The 18,945-nt window shown below is 43.4% G+C and overlaps 1 protein-coding gene across 3 annotated transcripts in view; it reads right to left on the bottom strand.

Moving 5' to 3' along the window:
• Positions 1-18,945, bottom strand: part of lekr1 (leucine, glutamate and lysine rich 1) — a 192,189-nt gene that overhangs the window by 89,853 nt on the left and 83,391 nt on the right. For all 3 annotated transcript variants that reach the window (XM_059946508.1, XM_059946527.1, XM_059946518.1), the window contains exons 7-8: positions 14,185-14,370; positions 4,292-4,373 (exon numbers count right to left, since the gene is read on the bottom strand). In XM_059946508.1, coding sequence (XP_059802491.1) covers positions 4,292-4,373; positions 14,185-14,370 — 268 coding nt within the window. The remainder of the gene's footprint in view (positions 1-4,291; positions 4,374-14,184; positions 14,371-18,945) is intronic.

The raw sequence follows: 18,945 nt of genomic DNA, 5'->3' as shown, positions 1-18,945 counted from the left end.
CTGATTCGAGCCCGAACGTTGGGACAGTACCACTCCCACCCCGGAGTCAGAGGCGTCAACCTCCACAATGAACTGACAGGAGGGGTCCGGTTGAATCAGAATGGGGGCAGACGTGAAACACCTCTTTAGTTTGGCGAATGCTGAGTCTGCCTCGGGGTTCCTAAGGAAAGGTGTGGCAGGTGAGGTACGTCGGGTAAGGGGAGCCGCCACCTGACTGTAGTTTCTGATGAACCAGCAATAGAAGTTCACAAACCCCAGGAACTGTTGGAGTTGCTTGTGGTCTGTGGGTTTGGGCCACTCTGCCACAGCCCGGATCTTCTCGGGATCAGCTCTCACCTGTCTGCTCTCGACGATATAACCTAGGAAGCTGACCGAGGGGACGTGGAATTCGCATTTCTCTGCCTTTATGAATAATTTATTCTCCCCCAGCCTCTGCAGCACTTGACGGACATGGTGCACCTGTTGCTGGGGACTGCTGGAAAAGATCAGGATGTCGTCCAGGAAGACAAACACAAAGTGCTTAATGAAGTCTCTTAGTACATCGTTAATCAAGGCTTGAAAAACTGCGGGGGCATTGGTGAGGCCGAAAGGCATGACTAAGTAATTGAAGTGGCCTAAAGGGGCATTGAAAGCCGTCTTCCACTCGTCTCCCTCCCTTATCCGGACTAAATGGTACATGTTTTGGAGGCCCAACTTCGAGAAGGTGGTGGCTCCATGAAGTGGCTTGAACGCAGAACCTATAAGTAGCAGTGGGTACTTGTTCCTAATGGTTATATGATGGTTGATGCAGGGATGAAGAGAGCCATCCTTCTTTCCAACAAAGAAGAAACCTGCGCCCACCAGGGAGGATGAGGGTCGAATAATGCCCACCGCGTGAGATTCACTGATGCTTCCCTCTCTGGCCAGGACAAGTTATACAGCCGACTGGTGGGCAGAGGAGCCCCAGGAAGAAGGCAGATGGCACAATTGTATGGTCGGTGTGGAGGCAGTGAAAGGGCACGTTGTTTACTAAACACTTGTCCTAGGTTGTGGAACTCTGCTGGAACCCTGGACAAATCGAGAGGTTCAACGGCAGACGAGGTCATGGTTGTTCTTACAGGGGAAAGGGCCGACTGTAGACAGGTGGCATGACAAAATGGACTCTAGCTGATGATCTTCCCGGTGGACCAATCAATGCAAGGATTATGGCAGCTTAACCGGGGTACCCAAGTACTATTAGAGCTTGAGGAGAGGAAATTAGGTTCAATTGTACCTGATCCCAATGATTCCCAGAGAGGATCAAAGACAGTGGTGTTTACGGTGAGTGACACGAGCCAGAAGTCTTCCGTCCAATGCCTGGGCTTCCAGAGGGATAGACAACGGCTCTCGAGGAATTCTGGCCTGGGCAGCTATGTCTTCATCCAACAGATTCCCCTCAGCACCAGAGTCTATCAAGGCAGACAAGGACAGGGACTGTTGGTTGTAGGTTACAGTAGCTTGGATCTGCATCCAGGATTGAGGGACAGAAGGGAATGTAGTCTGACTCACCAGGGTCCCCCTCCCTACTGGTGAGCCCTCCCTTTTGGCCGAAGGGTACAGGTAGCACGAAAATGGCTCGACTGACCGCAATAGAAACAATCCCCGGCTCTGAATCTCCAGAGTTGTTCTGTAGGAGAAAGATGGCTCCATCCCAGCTGCATTGGTTCCTCTCCCAGGGTGGTTGAAACGGCCGGGCCGGGTGCTATTCTAGGAATGGGAGGAGGAGAGTGGTTAGGGCTGGGAGTAGATGATAAAGCATGCCATGGGGTGGCCAAAGGAGCAGGGCGATCGGTTCTCTACCTCTGCCATTCTCGGATTTGGTTGTCCAGTCTGGTGGCTAGGGAGATCACTGAATCCAGACTGTTAGTGTCATCCCTAGCCGCTAACTCATCCTTTGCTTTGTCGCAGAGGCCTTGACGGAATACCTCCTGGAGTGCCTCATCATTCCAACCTGAGTCGGCCGCTAGCGTCCGGAATTCCCACAGAGTATTCGGCAACACCGTGTGAGCCTTAACGGAGGGTGAGCAGACGCTTGGCGGCATCCCTACTGCGGACAGGATAGTCAAAAATCTTCCTTATCTCTGAAATGAAGGTGGGGAAGGAAGAGCAGGTCTCTGGCTGATTGTCCTAAATCACGGTGGCCCAAGCTAAGGCATTTCCTTGCAACGACCCCATAATGTAAGCTATTTTCGCTCGGTCAGTGGTGTATGTGGATGGCTGCTGCTCGAACACCAAGGAGCATTGCAGAAGAAAATCCCGGCACTTTCCCAGATCTCCGGCGTAGGGTTCTGGTTTGGGTACGTGCAGTTCTCTTGACGGACGTGTAGTCAACGCATTGGGCGTTGCCACTATAGGCTGTCTGGGTTGTTCAGACAGAGCTCCCGCGGTTGTCAGGGTAAGATGGACGAATACTCAGTCGACCTGTTCACTGACCTTCTTTATGTCTGCTTACAGGGAGCCGAGGTTCTTCATGATATCCCGAAGCAGCTGATCATGTAGGCCCAGTAGGGAGCCCTGGCTGGCAAGGGCTTGTTGCAGGGGATTTCATGCTAGGTTCATGCTGGCGAGTTTGTTCTGTTGCAAGGGGGAGACTGAGGAGAACCCAAGTGCAGGACACTGGCCCGTCGACTGATTCGGGGAGGCTGGTGTAGACCTGAACGTAGAACAGGAAACCGAAGGAGTCTTGATAAGGAGACAGGATTTACATGGACTATCTGGAAACTAGAGCGGAACTCAGAACTAACGGTTCTAATCAGACAAGGGAATGAAGTATCACATGAGAATTGACCAACAAACTGGCAACCTGGGATAGAGTCGCCATCATATTTATTTCCCAGTCTCTGATGAAAACCAGGTGTATGATAATTAGGTAAACTAGCAGCAAATAACTGAAATTGGGGCAAAATCAGGGAGAAAGAAGTGTTAAAGGGGAGCAGCCAACTGGAACTATGACAATGAGTGACTTAACCGTGCCACCATCTAGCCATTAAATTAGATATACAAAATCATTAATTCAAGAAAAGTGGAGAGGGCACTTGTTAAATATTTAATCTTCCAATAGCAAGTAGATTATCAGATCACCTCATTATCATTTATGGGGATTAAGGTGAAAATAGTTACCATTCTTTGTGAAGGCATTGCACCCATTGTAAAGCCTTTAAACAACTTTTTTCCACCCATATTCTTTCCATCATCACTTGAATGTTGAGGAAAATGACATGCAAATAAACATTGGAAAATAGTAGAATGCCTTGAGAACTCTTAATTATCCTTAAAACTCTGATTAATAGCTAAACATTGGTTTAAATTCAGTCTATTTATCCACCATCTAGTATTGATTAAATTTTCACAAATAAGCAGTAAACCGATTGAGTTTTAAGGAAGTGACTTAGAACCTGTGCTCTGGTCACAAGCCCAGCTGCATTTCCTTTCCCCTGGTGTTCCAGACCCCAACCTGGTTCTAACTTAAATCCATTCTACAGTATAGACTCTGCCTCCTTATCTGGCCAGAATCACTTCTTCTAACCTGGACCCCAACTTCATATTCGGGACTAGTAAGTGTGCCAGATACTGAAGCATGAGGATTTCTGAACAAATGGATACCAAATTATCAGAATTTATTAATAAATGGATATATAATGATACATCAATACCTTTGAATTCAGTTCATTCTTTGAAAAAGTTAATGGATAGAAGAAATCAATTATAATTATTCCTGGTCATGCCCTAAGAATTTCTTCCAGGCATCCTGTGCTGAAGCTTGAGGTTATTATAGTTGTGCCATCTCTTCTGCCATAAGTGGAATTATGGAGCTGTGCTGTAACTTCCTCAAAGTACAAATCTAATGAAGCCTTTTCCCAATTTATGAGGAAACCGCAATTTCATTTTCTGGAGAAAAATAACTTCATATTTTTCATGCTGCATTGTTGATAAAATTTTCAAAAGCATACCTTAGATTGCTACGGTTGCAGTATTGTGATATTTAGGAGATACATGGGGGTTTATAATTCCATAATCAGGAATACATGAACTTGCTGATAACAAATACTTAAATTCTAAAAGCAAACACCATAACCACAATTTTTGATAAAGCCCTCTGTTTCTGCTTCAGTTATTTGTGAAAAAGAATTAAAATGATCTGTTTGTAACAAACTTATACATCAAAAAATTAAAAGAAATTGATTTGTTTATGCTCAGGTGACAATAAGAAATTAATTCACAAAGTTCTTATTTTTGTATAATTAAAATTGTGAGATTAATATATTTTACTCACAATAACAACTCCTTGTAGTGTTCCATTTCTTCAGTAACTTTTTGGAAATTAAGCTGCTGAATAATGAATTGCTTTTCTAGAACTGTTGGAAGCAATATGTGGCAAAATTAACATTATAAGCAGCAGAATTAGGCACATTCAAGAACATGTTCATGGGTCTAACCTTTGCATTTCTATTCTGCACTATGACAGTCTATGATAACTCAATATGAATTAGATTGCAGCAGAAGATATTAATATTAAACATTGGCATAGTGAACTCTCATTGATATCAATTATGAAATATGTTTCCATTTCAATCATCAATGAAGGAAAATCACAGGCTGTTTTCTGATTCTTAATACTGCATGTATGGTAATCAATCAGTAAATTTACATCATCAAAGAATTGTTATGAAATAAACCAATGCAAAAGTAAGTTATGTGACCTAATATACTTCTGTTAACTTTTTCAAAAGAGCTTTCCAAATAGAGTGGATTTCTGTTAATTGGGACACAAGTTCCTTAATCAGGACTATTGGCCAGAAAGAATGGCAGTTAACAATTCATTGAATTTGAATGAATCAAGTGCAGTGGAAGTAGATAGACCAATTGTCTTTATTCTTGCCATGAGGTTGAAGTAATGGAAGCTGCCATTTTGTGAAGCTACTCTGTATCCTCCATTTTGTGAACTGGATTTGATCAGCTGAATCAGTGTTTTAAAGTAGGCATAAAAATGCTCCAGGTAGTCTTCTGGACTAGAGATAATTGCCAAATAAGAAGCTATTTGTGAGGCATTTTTTGGTATGAGATAGAAGAGCTAATCAACAACAAAAGGAAAGCTTGGCAAAAGGACATTAACTGCAAGGCAAAAAGGGAAGCTCATTCCAAAACTAAGGCAATAGTCCAGCATAAAGTAAGGGAAGTAAAGAATCAGTGGTGGACTGAGAGAGCCCTAGAAATACAGCAGCTTGTTGACTCCGGTGATATCAGGAATTTCTTTATTGCCACCAAGGTAGTGTATGGCCCAAACTATTGTAGCCTAAACCCCTTTCAATCCAAAATTGGACACAGGCTGCTGAAGCATAATGATCCCATCAAATCTCAATGGATGGAACATTTTCAGGCACTATTTAATTGTAACACCACTGTTGACAATGAAGTCATCAACCAGCTCCCACAACGACCCATGAAGAAGGACATGAGTAAGCCTCCTAGTATCAAAGAGGTGCAGACAGCTTGCAAGAAATTGAGTAACTACAATGTAACTGGCCTGACAGGATTCTAGCAGAAATCCTCAAGGAAGGTGGCACAGAACTTTTAAATCATATTCATGACCTGCTTGTCAAGATCTGGGACCAGGAGAAGATTCCAGCTGAACTCAGGGACACTCTGATTTCACACTCATCAAAAAGGGTGACAGAACTGACTGCAGAAACTATAGAAACATCTCCCTCCTCTGTAAAACAAAAAAAAGGTACTCACCCAAATTTTATGTGACCAGCTTTCACAAAACGTTTTTTTCCCAGTCCTGATGAAGAGTCTCTGCCTGACACATCAAAGATACTCTTTTCCATAGATGCTGCCTGGCCTGCTGAGCTCCTCTGGTGTTTTGTGTGTGTTGGAAGGAGGGGGTAAGATGGATAACAGAAAGAAAACATTTCTGATAGGGTGAGGCAAAGGTCACAGTTTATGGAGCTGTTTCACCACAAGTCAGAACAGTTGCTGAACCTGAAACCAATAGTAAATGCTGGAAATGCCCAGCACATTAAACAGTCTTTTGTGGAGAAAAATGGTATTTCAAAGCTTTACAAGTCTCTTTGCTATCTTTCTCTTTCCCTCTCTCTTTTGCTCACCATCCTCATTATTCTATAAATCAGACAGCTCCATAAACATTGAAATCAGCTTGGTAAACCTGGCTTTATCCTATCAGAAATACCCCGTTTGTGTTATCCATTCCTCATTCACCATTTCTGCAACATATCACTTTCCCAGTTCTAATAAGGATCTTTGACACACAATGTTAAGTCTATTTCTCTTTCCACTGATGATGCCTAATTTGCGGAGTGGTTTTGGACGTTTCGTTTATTCTGCTTTGAACTGCCTTTTGAAATACACTACTTGAAGTATCTTCTTAGAATCCAATAGCTGCAGCCTGTATGGTTAACTCATAAGTCATGGAAACTTGTTACTAAGACCACGTTGACCTTGACCCTAAAACCATCGCTCGGATCAAATTCTTATTTGCAAACTCAGTGTCCTCGATCCTAGTAGCAGGTCAAGTTGCCCTGGTCTGGCTTGGGCTTTCAAAAATATCTTGCATAAAACATTACTTGCTCTAAATGCCAAACAGCTGTGAATACAGAGTATCTGGGTTAGTTCCAAAACCAGAAGCAACAGTGTTGTGTTATGAGAATCCTATTATTACGAAGACCATCTTAGAAATAAATCAATTTCACAATAAAGACCAGCCAAACCGATAACCTTGGAAAATTATCTCCCTTTTTAAACAACTGCTAACACAACTATTTTTCATCAACATGGGACTTAAACTAAATTATTTTTGAAGTTTGAACCATAACAACAGCAGTTTGAGATCTATACATGGCAGAGACCAAATTTTTTTCCATCTTATTGCTATCTGAATAAATTTTGGAAATGAACTAAAAGATTATGAAAGGTAATCCTATAAATAAAATATTCATTGGCATTCCAGTGGTTACTTTATTAGGTACACTGTATACCTGCTTTTAATGCAAATATCTAATGCCAATCATGTAGCAGCAATTCAATGCAGAAAAGCACACAGACGTAATCAAGAGCTTCAGTTGTTGTTCAGACCAAAGATCTTAAAAATGTCATCTAAATGACTTTGTCCAAGGAAAGATTGTTGGCGCTAGATGAGGTTGTTTGAGTATCTGAGAAACTACTGATATCCTAGACTTCTTATGCACAACAGTCTAGAGTTTACAGGGAATGGCATGAGAAACAAAAAGCTTCCAATGATTGGCAGTTCTGTGAACAAAAATGCCTTGTTAATGAGAGAGGTTAGAGGAGAATGGCCAGACTGGTTCAAGCTGATAGGAGAGCAACAGTAATTCAAATTTCCACGCGTTACAACAGTGGTGTGCAAAGCCCCCCTGAATGCACAAAGTGGATGAGTTATATAGCAGCAGTAGACCATGAACATACACTCAATGGCCACTTTATTACGTATCTCCTGCATCTAAGAAGTGGTCACTGAGTGTAAGTGAAATGAAATGATGCTAATTTCATTTTTTTTACCAGATAATAAAAGGTATGAAACGATGATAGTTTAATTAGTTACACAGATATTTAGTAGAAATCATTGAAGTGGAACCTCCAGATATAGAAAAGTATTAGGGCTAGAAATGGGCAGTAGTAATAGTAAGAGCTCACTTGCATATGATAAAGTGATAAAAACATGGTAGGAGTAAACTATTTTTCTATCTCAAAGTCAAACCAGATTTATATGACTAAGCTTTCAAAAAACACAAATAAGGAAGAAGATGCCCACAGGAAAGTTCTTTTGAGTTTGGTGGAGTTACAGGATTATGACGTTCATTGTAGTAATTTCTAAAGTTAATTAGGGGCCTGGGTCAGTAGAAAGATGTCTTAAAGTAAGACAACACAGATGTATGTATGTAGGTATAAAGATGGGATTAACACAGTGTGCTATGTTTCCTGCAAAAATATAATGAATGGATTTTTTTCCCCAGAATAGAAGGCACCTAAAAGAATGTGGGAAAAAAAGATAAATGGCCTATAGGGAAAGATTAAAAAATCATCCCATGACAATTAGTCCCTGCAGGATTGCAAGATGAAGTAATAACTCTGTTGAACATAGGTGGGTACCAGATGGAACACGGTTAGTAATAACAGGTCTACTAACCTCTGGGAGGACATTATTACTAGTCAATACATTAACTAACAGAATAAAAAAAAGATGTGTGTTAAGGAACCACGCAATGCTGATGCTTATTAGATAATAAACACAATTTTATTATGGAGGGAGACCGTTGTCAAAGTAGTTCTGATTATGCACCTTTTTGTTTCAGATCAGTTATGAGGTAATAAATAGACCTCTGTTATACAGATGGAATCAATACATTGCATTTTCAAAATGTGCATAAATATACCACCAAGGAGAGACTGTGCCTTTGAAAAAAAATGGGCCTCCCTTCTTCAAAGTTCAGAGTTCAACGCAAATTTATTAATATGTATGTCACCATTTATAACCCTGATGCATTTTCTTGTGAGTATACTCAATATAACCATAATAGAATAATAACCATAAAATAATCAATTGAAGACTGCACCAACTTGGGCATTCAAATAGCGTGCAAAAGACAAGCTATTCAAATAAAAAAAAAGAAAGAAGAATAATTATAAATAAATAAGCAATGACTATCGAGAACATGAGATGAAGAAAGTGAGTCTATAGGTTTTGGGAACATTTCAATGATGGGGTAAGTGAAGTAGAGTGGTTATTCCCCTTCATTCAAAAGTTTGATGGTTGAGAGTTAATAACTATTCCTGAACCTGGTGGCATGAATCTTGAGGCACCTGTACCCTCTTTCTAATGGCAACAGTGAAAAAGAACCATACACTGGGTGGTTGGGCGTTCCTGATGATGGAAGCTGCTTTTTTGCGACAACGCTTTGTGTAGAAGTGGCTCAGTGGTGGAGAGGGCTTTATTTGTAATGGACTAGGCCTGGTGTATCCACTACTTCTTGCAGTATTTTCCATTCAAGGGTATTGCTGTTTCCATGCCAGGCTGTGATGCAGCCAGTCAACATAATCTCTATGACACATCTAAAGAAGCTTGTCAAAGTTTTAGATGTCATGCCAAATGTTTGCAAACTCCTAACAGAGTAGATGCGCTACCATACTTTCTCCATAATTGCACTTATGTGCTGGGCACAGGACAGAGTCTCCGAAATAATAACACTGAGAAATTTAAAGTTGCTGACCTTTTCCACCTCTGGTCCTCAGATGGGGACTGGCTCATGGACCTCTGGCTTCCTCTTCCTGAAGCTAATAATCAGCTCCTTTGTCTTGCTGACATTGAGTAAAATGTTGTTGTTATGGCACCACTCAGCCAGGTTTTCAAGCTCTCTCCTAAATGCTGATTTGTCACCACCTTTGATTTGGCCTACGACAGTGGTGTCATCAGCAAACTTGAATATGGCATTGGAGTTGTGCTTAGTCACACAGTCAAAAGTGGAAAGCGAGTAGAGCAGGGGGCTAAGTACACAGCTTTGTGGTGCCCCTGTGCTGATGGAGATTGTGAAGGAAATGCTTTTGCCAATCCAAACTGACTGACTTCTGCAAGTGAAGAAATCCAGGATCCAATTACACAAGAAGGTATTGAGGCCAAAATCTTGAAGTGTATTTATTAGTTTTGAGGGGTTGATACTATTAAATGCTGAGCTGTAGTTGATAAAGAGCATCCTGATGTGCAGCCCAGATGTTCCAGGGTTGTGTGAAGAGCCAATGAGATGGCATCTGCTTTGGAGCTGTTGCTCCGGTAGGCAAATTGGAGCAGATCCAATTTGCTTCTCAGGCGGGAGCTGATATATTTCATCACCAACTTCTTAAAACACTTCATCACTGTGGATGTAAGTGCTATTGGACAATAGCCTTTGAGGCCGATTACCACATTCTTCTTTGGCACCAGTATAATTGAAGCCCACTGGAAGCAGCTGGGTACCTCAGACTGCCAAAGCGAGAACGTCTCAGTGAACATTCCAGGCAGTTGATCAGTGCAGATCTTTAATACTTGGCCAGGTACCCCCTCCCCCCCACCGGGCTGGATGCTTTTCCTGGGTTTACCCTCCTGAATGCTGCACGTATGTTGGCCTCCGAGACTGGAATCACAAGATCATCCAAGGTTGTTGGAGTTTCTGATGGTTCTTCCATGTTTTGACAGTCAAAGTGAGCATAGAAGGCATTGAGCTCATCTGGAAGCAAAGCCCTATTGTCATCTATATCACTTGATTTTACTTCATAAGAGGTGATAGTATTCAAGCCCTGCCACAACTGTCTAGCATTTTTCATTTATTTAAGTTTAGTACAGAATTGCCACTTCTTTCGTGAGATGGCTTTCCAAAGATCATACCTGGACCTCTGGTAACTTTCTTGGTCACGAGACCTGAACGCTTCTGATCTGGCCCTCAGCAGATTGTGGATCTCATAGTTCATCCAAAGTTTCGGGTTGTGGAAGACAGAATGAATTTGTGGTGACACACTCATCTACAACTGTTTTAATAAAGTCTGTAACAACTATTGTGTATTCATTCAGATCCATAGATGAATCCTTGAACACGGCCCAGTCCACTGACTCAAAGCAAACCTGTAGCCGTTCCTCTGCCTCCTGTGACTACCTTGTTTTATCCTAATCTCTGGAGTTTTGCTCTTTAGCCTCTGCCCATATGCAGGTAGGAGAAGAGCAGCTGAGTGATTAGATTTACTGAAGTGTGGTTTGGGAATGGAACTGTAGGCATTCCTTATCATAGTATAACAGAGTGGTCTGGTGTGCTGGGACCTCTACTGCCACAGGTTATATGCTGATGGCAACTGGGCCGGGTTTTCTTCAAACAAGCCCAATTGAAGTCCCCGACTACGATTAGAAATGCGTTAGGATGGACTGTTTTTTGCATCATGCAGTATCTCAAGTCCTTTATTATAGTCGACTGCTGGTCAGATGTAAACTCCTGTATAGGTATGTATATGGGTGAGATGTGTGGGTTTGAAAATTGGTATAGCAAGGATATGGTTAAACAAGTAGGAATTTGTGGGTCTGTCCTGTTTTGAAGGTCTACCCACGTGTTGGGCAAATTGACCTTTGATACTAGATAAGGGAAGGACAATATATGTCTCTGGTCTACCAGATAATATGCTGGAGAGCAAGCTAAAAGTGCTGATTTGTGTAAAAGTAATTAATCACCTTGTCTCTAAAGAATGTTTTTTATGTTGTTTGGTTGTAGACTTGATAGGATGTGTACAATGTACTGTGTATGTTAATCAAAATGGCTTCTTTATTTTGTTAAGAGTAGGAATGCTTCTTTGTTATGATAAGTGCTTTCTCTCACAGTTGTTTAGTTTTAGACTTACTGATATCGGGATTGCATTAATTTGTTAACCAATGGGGGAACGTTATTTTGTCCTGTGGGGCTGGGAGCTGGGGGGGTTTTTGCGGTCTTTTGAGGGAGTCGGGAAGAGGACGCCCAGGAAGGTGGATGTGTGCGGCAATGCTCGGTTGACCACCAGGGTGGTCCCAGGTGCAAGGACGTGGAGGTCGGTGGAAAGTGACAAGGGTTCGAGTGGTTCGATGGATGAGCTCCAACGATGTGCACTACACTGACTGAACTCTGATAAGTTTTGGCGCCTTTTTATTTTCTTTTCTTTTCCATCATATATACTGTATTGGAAGTAATCTTTTAGTTCTAGTAAAATCTTTAAAGTATATTCTATAACGGTATCTGGTGTGGGTTTGATATTGTGTGTGCGACGCTGCATTAACTTGTTTTCTGCAGCACCTGCATACACGGGAGGTGGGGTTGGAGAGTGGCTGGAGTTCTTCCCCTAGACATATACCAAGTCTGTTGGGCAGGTGTTACAGATGTATTGTCCCTGGGGAAGCAAAGGCCAATTGTTGAAGGTCACCCGATCGAGAGGTTACGGTTGTGTAAACGTTGGATTGGATCCTTCGCCCCTTCCAGCTGGACTGGGAGGTGGCGATAGAGCTATAAAGGTGGGAAAGTTCTTTCTTGGGCAGACCACTCACCTGGGTCCCACCTTCGGGCCGAGCAGCTGAACCAGCACCAAGGACCTCCACCTTAGCCAGTCCACGGTCGATCACCTGCTTCAGGGACCATGCAGATGTTGCCAAGTATACTCAGCAGTGTAGACTACTATGGGTTGCTTAAGTTAGCCCTACCTATGAGTGGTGTAGGTAGTGTACAATATAAAGCATTTCTTGCAACTATTTTCTTCTCTGTATTAACAATAAAGTGAGTCTTGGAGGAACTACAGAGTCTGGGTCCATTTGTTCAAGTGAAACCAAATAGCGGCAGCATCTACTTGTTACGGTCATACTTATTGGGTATCAGTTTTGTGGAATAACTCTGGTCAGAGTTACAGAGGAGATCTCCCTAGGTAAATAGAATAAACAGACTTTGACCATTAGGTGTTCAAGGTTGGGGGAGCACTAGTTCAACAAAACCACCACATCACAGCACTACCAAGAGTTTATTGCAAGACACACACCTCCACCTTTTGCCTTTTCTGAATCAGCAGTCAAGTCTATCCTGTGAATCAAGAAGCATTTGGGTTTGATCACCATATCTAGTGTGCTGGGATTGAGCCATGTCTCATTTGTTACGAAATTCCCGTAACTGGATCACTTACCAGCAAAGATACAGAGGTCTGTTGAAGTCTGATGGTACTATTTTTAAATGTCTTTATTTATAAAGGGGCACAAAAATAAGATTAATACAGACATTCAGATAACACACGTCGTCAAAACTCAATCTGAAAACGCGGGTATAATAATAATCATCAATTAAGCAATAGCTCTATCATTTGTCTAGGGGATATTGTATTGTCCGATGGGAAGATAAAAGTCACTGTCCTTTCAAGCTGTAGCTCTTTGGGTTTAAGAGAGAGACGGTTTGAAACTTGCCCGGGTCTTTTATGAGGCCAATCCGTTGAGTCGGGGGAGTTGGTTCCCCGTTGTTAGTTCCAAGTCGTTTTCCGTGGTACCAGCCACCAGCCCCCAGGCAAGGGAACCAAACGCATGTGGCTTCCTTCAAATGGCTTCCCGCTATTAAGGGATCTCTAGCGTTTCTTCTGGTGCGTCTGAGGGGCTGTGCCTACAGCCCCTCTTTTATCTTAACTCGCAGGGTAGTATATGTCAATCAGGTTGGGGTGATGCAATCTCTCTCTCAACCAGCCCACTTTGCCCGAGGGCTTGCACGTAGCATAGTCCCCAATCCACAAACGTTGTCTCCAGGAGACAATGGCCATGTCTCTCTCTCATTTCCTGGGTCCTCTGACCCAACCCAATAATGCTCTTGCGATTCTCAAAAGGAGGGGGCTACCCTGCACCCTTTGGCCCCTCAGAGCTGTTGTACATTCATAACACATTCAAATATAGAACACAAAAATCTCTCATTTCCCTCTGATACAGCAATCTTGCCCTCCGGTGACTACACATTTGCTGCTAACAAAATGCTGGATAGAAGGGTTCTCATTCATCTGTGTTTCAGCCTGGCTTGGAGACCCCACCACCCCCCAACTTTTCTTCCAGCCATGGTGATGAACCTTCACCCACTTAAAGGTGCCATACCTGCTTGCTTAAGAGTTAAGTTCGCCAAGTCCTTCATAAGATTGTGAAATCTGTAGATCATGAAGTTGAGTAAAAGTACATTGCTTACAAGGAAATTACTTGCAGCAGATTGCAGTGAGAGTAATTCAAAAATGGTATATTTAGAAGTATTGCACTTAGTTTGCAGAATGTCATCATGATTCATCAGCGTCATCCTCAAAGAAGCAACAGGTATCAGAATATTTCTCCATTTGACCAGTATATGGATTTTTATGGGCGATTTATTTGTTGCATAACACCACTGTGGCAAAATCATTCCATTATTTCTCACCCAGTTGCAGGCACCATAAATCCAAATTGGATTCTTCGTATACTTAATTTCACCAAATATTTAACAGTCACTAGAACCTTGACCATATCTGCATGCTTGTATGCATGGAATTACTGCGACATGATTGGCTGATCAGATATTTGCATTAACGAGCACAAGTGCAAGTGTATCTAATAAAGTGGCCACTGAGTGTATAACTAAGTTCATATACATCAGCTGAATTTTTACTTACCAAGTGCTTGTTCCTGTAAATCATGACATCTGATTTCAAGTTCAGTCTTCTTCTGTGCTAAATCATCAATTTGCTGGCTTTGTAATGCAACTGTATTTGTTGAAACATGTAGCTCTTTTACTTGATTCTGAAGGATATCCACCTCTTCATTAGATCTCTTAAGGCTTTCTTGCAATTGAAAAATTTCTGAAAATAAAGGAAAGAACTGTAATTTCATTATCATAGTCCTTTGCAGTTTGTTCATCTTCAATCCTGCTCAAATGCAAATTCTGTTTTTATCACTTTCTTATTCAAATTCAAAGAATGATTCATGAAAAGTACTCTGATTCATGCAGGAGTGATCACCTGGAAAATTGTGCAGTGCACCAGCCTTTCCAGTTGAGAAAGAAGTCACTAGAATATCTGCCTTCTATGGTAGGAAACACAAGTCATTATTTGTCATGGTTTCATAATGCTTTTAAATAAGCAGTATATTTAATATGCCGCATTGTCTAACTCCCTACATGAATCATGTACATTAACAAGCATTAACCTACATTAACAAGTATTCTCTGATGTGGCAGTCATCTTGTAAAATGGGATATGAACACAGAATAAACATGAAACAGCAATGGCAATAATTTAAATTGATGTTATTTTTCTCACTGCTAATGTCACAATAGTAAGCTATGACTACTAAAATCAGTTAAGGGAAACAGCACAACCTCTTTAAAATGTGTAGACGTCTTCTGCATTATTACAGCACAACTCCTCTCTTCACATTCTACAAATCCCAATCTCTTGCTTCCTTTCTCCTACGTGGTCTCTCAGTTCAGCTTCCTACCACTGGTTTTCCTGCCCTGCAAATATTCTGCTAATTTGTCTAAATACCAAAGAGGAAATAGAAAGAATAAAACCATAATTAGGTCCTGATGTTAAATTTGGAAGAGAATCCATGCTTCTTCACAAAATTCCTATAATTCTAGAATATTGAGACCATTGTAGAAACATAGAAAGCCTACAGCACATTACAGGCCCTGCGGCCCACAAAGCTGTGCCAAACGTGTCCTTACTTAGAATTATCTAGGGTTATGTATAGCCCTCTATTTTTCTAAGCTCTATGTACCTATCCAGGAATCTCTTAAAAGACCCTATTCTATCTGCCTCCGCCACCATTGCCGGCAGCCCATTCCATGCACTCACGACTCTCTGTGTAAAAAATTTACCCCCGACAGCTCCTCTGTACCTACTTCCAAGCACACTAAAACTGTGTCCTCTCATGTTAGCCATTTCTGCCCTGGGAAAAAGCCTCTGACTATCCACACGATCAATGCCTCTCATCATCATATATACCTCTATCAGGTTGTACTCGTTCTTGTGTTGTTTTAGTGGACAGCACCTGTATACATCAAGTTATTAGCCTGAAAGTTAACTTTGTTTCTCCCTCTACAAATGTTGTTTGATCTGCTTATTGTTTTCTGTTTTTATTTAATTTTTGAGATACGGCACAGCTTTGTGGGCCAAAGGCCCTGTATTGTGCTGTAGGTTTCCTATGTTTCTATACCAAGTGTTTTAGTTTCAGTGTGTGGGTTATCACCTGAATCAAAATCATGTTATTAAGTGCGATGTATTGAGCAGTTTTATTGTTGCAACAAATTAAAAATTCCTTTTCTCAGTTTATCCCATTCAGATTGCTCTCGTGAAGCCAAGCAACTACTTACTGGTGGAAAACAAAACAAGGAATACAACTAAGTACTTTATTAATACCATTTTTATGGTAAAATTAATGGTAAACGATCATTGCAATTACAGAGAGGTGGACAGAGGCAAGGCTGAGTTGAGGGTCAAAGTCAAGGCATATTTGAGTCAAGTGGAGGCAAGGCAAAATTAGATTGAGTAAAGACCAGGAAAAGTTGAGGCCCATCCACCTAAACCGAGAACCAGGAAAGATCTGTGGTTTGATTGATTTAAATACCAGCCCAATTTGGAAAGGTTGGGCATAGGCCAAAACATGACAGTGGGATCCAGGCCCACAGCAAATCAAAGTGATAGGGCCTGGGTCCTAAAGCAAGGTACAACCCAACATTCGTTTGATCTACATGCCGGTCCAGATTGAAAAGGCAAGGTGTCGGGACCAGAGGCGAGGATTGGGCCAGTTCTGCTTGCTGCTCTGTGGCATTTACTCAGCTCTGCCCTGAACTGAAGCTGTGGCCTGCTTCGGGCTTCATGCCTGTGAACTCAATTTGTTTTTAATGCTATTTGTTTACTCTTATTGTTTACACAATGTTTCTTTTCTCTGGACCTTGGGTGTTTACAATGTCTAGACAAACTTTTGCATGATGAACATTCCATTTGAACTAATGAACACAGCAAGACGAGCTGCTGTCCTGCCTATTCCATCTCCCATGTGTTGTATCTCTGTAAGCATCATACTTCAGTGCAGCACCTACACATACTTCTTTCTGGCATACAGTACTTTGGGTGTGCTCACATGCTGGCACACATGCATCAGTGGAAGTGGGCAAAAAATCTCAGTATGAACACAGTGTGTCGACAGCCTGATTCTGTGCTGCATGAATCTACAATGTTTTTAAGTAAAGAACCAAGTAACCAACAAATACATTCGTAATTCAAAGCTTGTAGCGATGTACTACATACAGAGCTAGAGACGACACGCAGTCGGTAAGCCATTTGGAGACTAGTTTATTCAAAGTTGGCGGCGCTGGCATTTAATCCCTAGCGCCCGCCCTCTCCGGGCGGAAATGGCGTCAGAGGTGCATTACCAAAGTCTCTCCCCGCATGCTGGCTATTTGTGAGCCGGTTCACCTGCACAGAAAGTGGGTTGCCATATAACCCTTCCCCAGAACCGGCAATACACCCCAAAATGTCCACAGTCTGGATCAGCCTCTGTTTGGGAGGTCTGCCTCTGCGCCGCAGTGCCTGAACCTCGACCGGCTGCACCAAGTCCACATGGGCTGGTTTGAGTTGGTCCACCATGAAAATCTCCTCTTTCCCCCCAATGTCCAGAACGTACATGGATCCATTGTTGTTGATCACCTTGAACGGCCCCTCGTATGGCCACTGTAGCGGTGCGGTGCCCGGTGTCCGCCCCTTCGTACAAACACGAACTTACAGTTCTGTAGGTCTTTGGGTGCAGGGGTCGGGGTCCGTCCGTGCTGTGAAGTCAGTACGGGGGCCAGGTTGCCGAGTCTTTCGCATAGACTGTCCAGAACAGCTGCGGGTTCTTCCTCTTGCCCTCTTGGGGCTGGTATGAATTCACCTGGGATGGCCAGGGGTGCGTCGTACACCAACTCAGCCGATGAGACGTGCAGATCCTCTTTGGGCGCTGTGCGAATTCCAAGCAGGACCCAGGGAAGCTCGTCCACCCAGTTAGGTCCTCTCAGGCGGGCCATGAGAGCCGACTTCAAGTGACGGCAGAAACGCTCCACTAGTCCGTTCGACTGTGGGTGGTAGGCAGTAGTGTGGTGTAGCTACGTTCCCAACAGGCTGGCCACAGCTGACCAAAGGCTGGAGGTGAACTTGGTGCCTCTGTCGGAGGTAATGTGGGCCGGTACCCCGAAATGTGCCACCTAGGTTGCAATCAGTGCTCAGGTGCAGGAATCGGCAGATTCGGCAGGACCGCCTCTGGCCAACTCGTGAACCGGTCTACCATAGTTAGGAGGTACCGCGCTCCTTGGGACACTGGTAGGGGGGCCACAATATCCACATGAATGTGGTCAAACCGCCAGTGGGTGGATTCAAACTACTGCAGTGGGGCTTTAGTGTGCCGCTGCACCGTGGCTGTTTGGCACTTTCTGGCCCATTCACTGACCTGCTTGCGAAGTCCGTGCCACACAAACTTGCTGGAGACCAGCCGGACGGTTGTCCTGATAGATGGGAGCGCCAAACCATGTATGGAGTCGAAAACTCGCTGCCTCCAGACTGCCGGGACGATGGGGCAAGGTTGGCCAGTAGCCATGTCACACAAGAGGGTCCTATCACCTGGGTCTACAAGGAAGTCCTGCAGCTGCAAACTCGAGGCTGCAGTCCTGTAGCTGAGCATCTCATCGTCTGCCTGCTGTGCCTCCGCCAGTGCTGCATAGCCCACCCCCAGAGACAGGGCCTGGACAGCTGGTCTGGAGAGTGCATCCGCCACGATGTTTTTTCCCGAGACATGCTGGATGTCCGTCGTGTACTCGGAGATGTAGGACAGATGTCGCTGCTGGCGAGCCAACCAGGGATCGGACACCTTTGTGGTTCGTGAACGTGGTGAACGGCCTGCCTTCTAAGAAGTACCTGAAATGCCGGATTGCCAGATACAGTGCCAACAACTCCCGGTTGAAAGCACTGTACTTGAGTTCGGGTGGTCGTAGGTGCTTGCTGAAGAACGCCAGGGGTTGCCAGCGCCCCTCCATGAGCTGCTCCAGCACCCCACCGACTGCTGTGTCGGATGCGTCCACTGTGAGGGCGGTCAGAACGTTTGTTCTGGGGTGACTGTATGAAATCCTCAACGTGGGCGGCCGTCTCCTGGTCAAGGGCGCTCACCACGTGGTAGTAACGTGTGGAATCTGAGAATACCTGCCGAATCTGGAACTGGGCTTCTGCTTGGCTAAACTACACGCGTGGTTGCAGCGTCCAGAAAGTCGGCAGTTTTAGCAAAACTGCGTGAACAGATGAAGAGTCGGTCATCTTTGGTCCAAATCCCGTTTGGACCGTCGGGGTCACCAACGTGGTGATGTACTACATACAGAGCTAGAGAAGACACGCAGTCGGTAAGTCGTT

Source organism: Hypanus sabinus, chromosome 2 (genome assembly GCF_030144855.1).
Source record: "Hypanus sabinus isolate sHypSab1 chromosome 2, sHypSab1.hap1, whole genome shotgun sequence".
Taxonomy (NCBI): Eukaryota; Metazoa; Chordata; class Chondrichthyes; order Myliobatiformes; family Dasyatidae; genus Hypanus; species Hypanus sabinus.
Note: the sequence above shows the minus strand (reverse complement) of the source record. Positions and strands in the feature narration are given on the sequence as shown.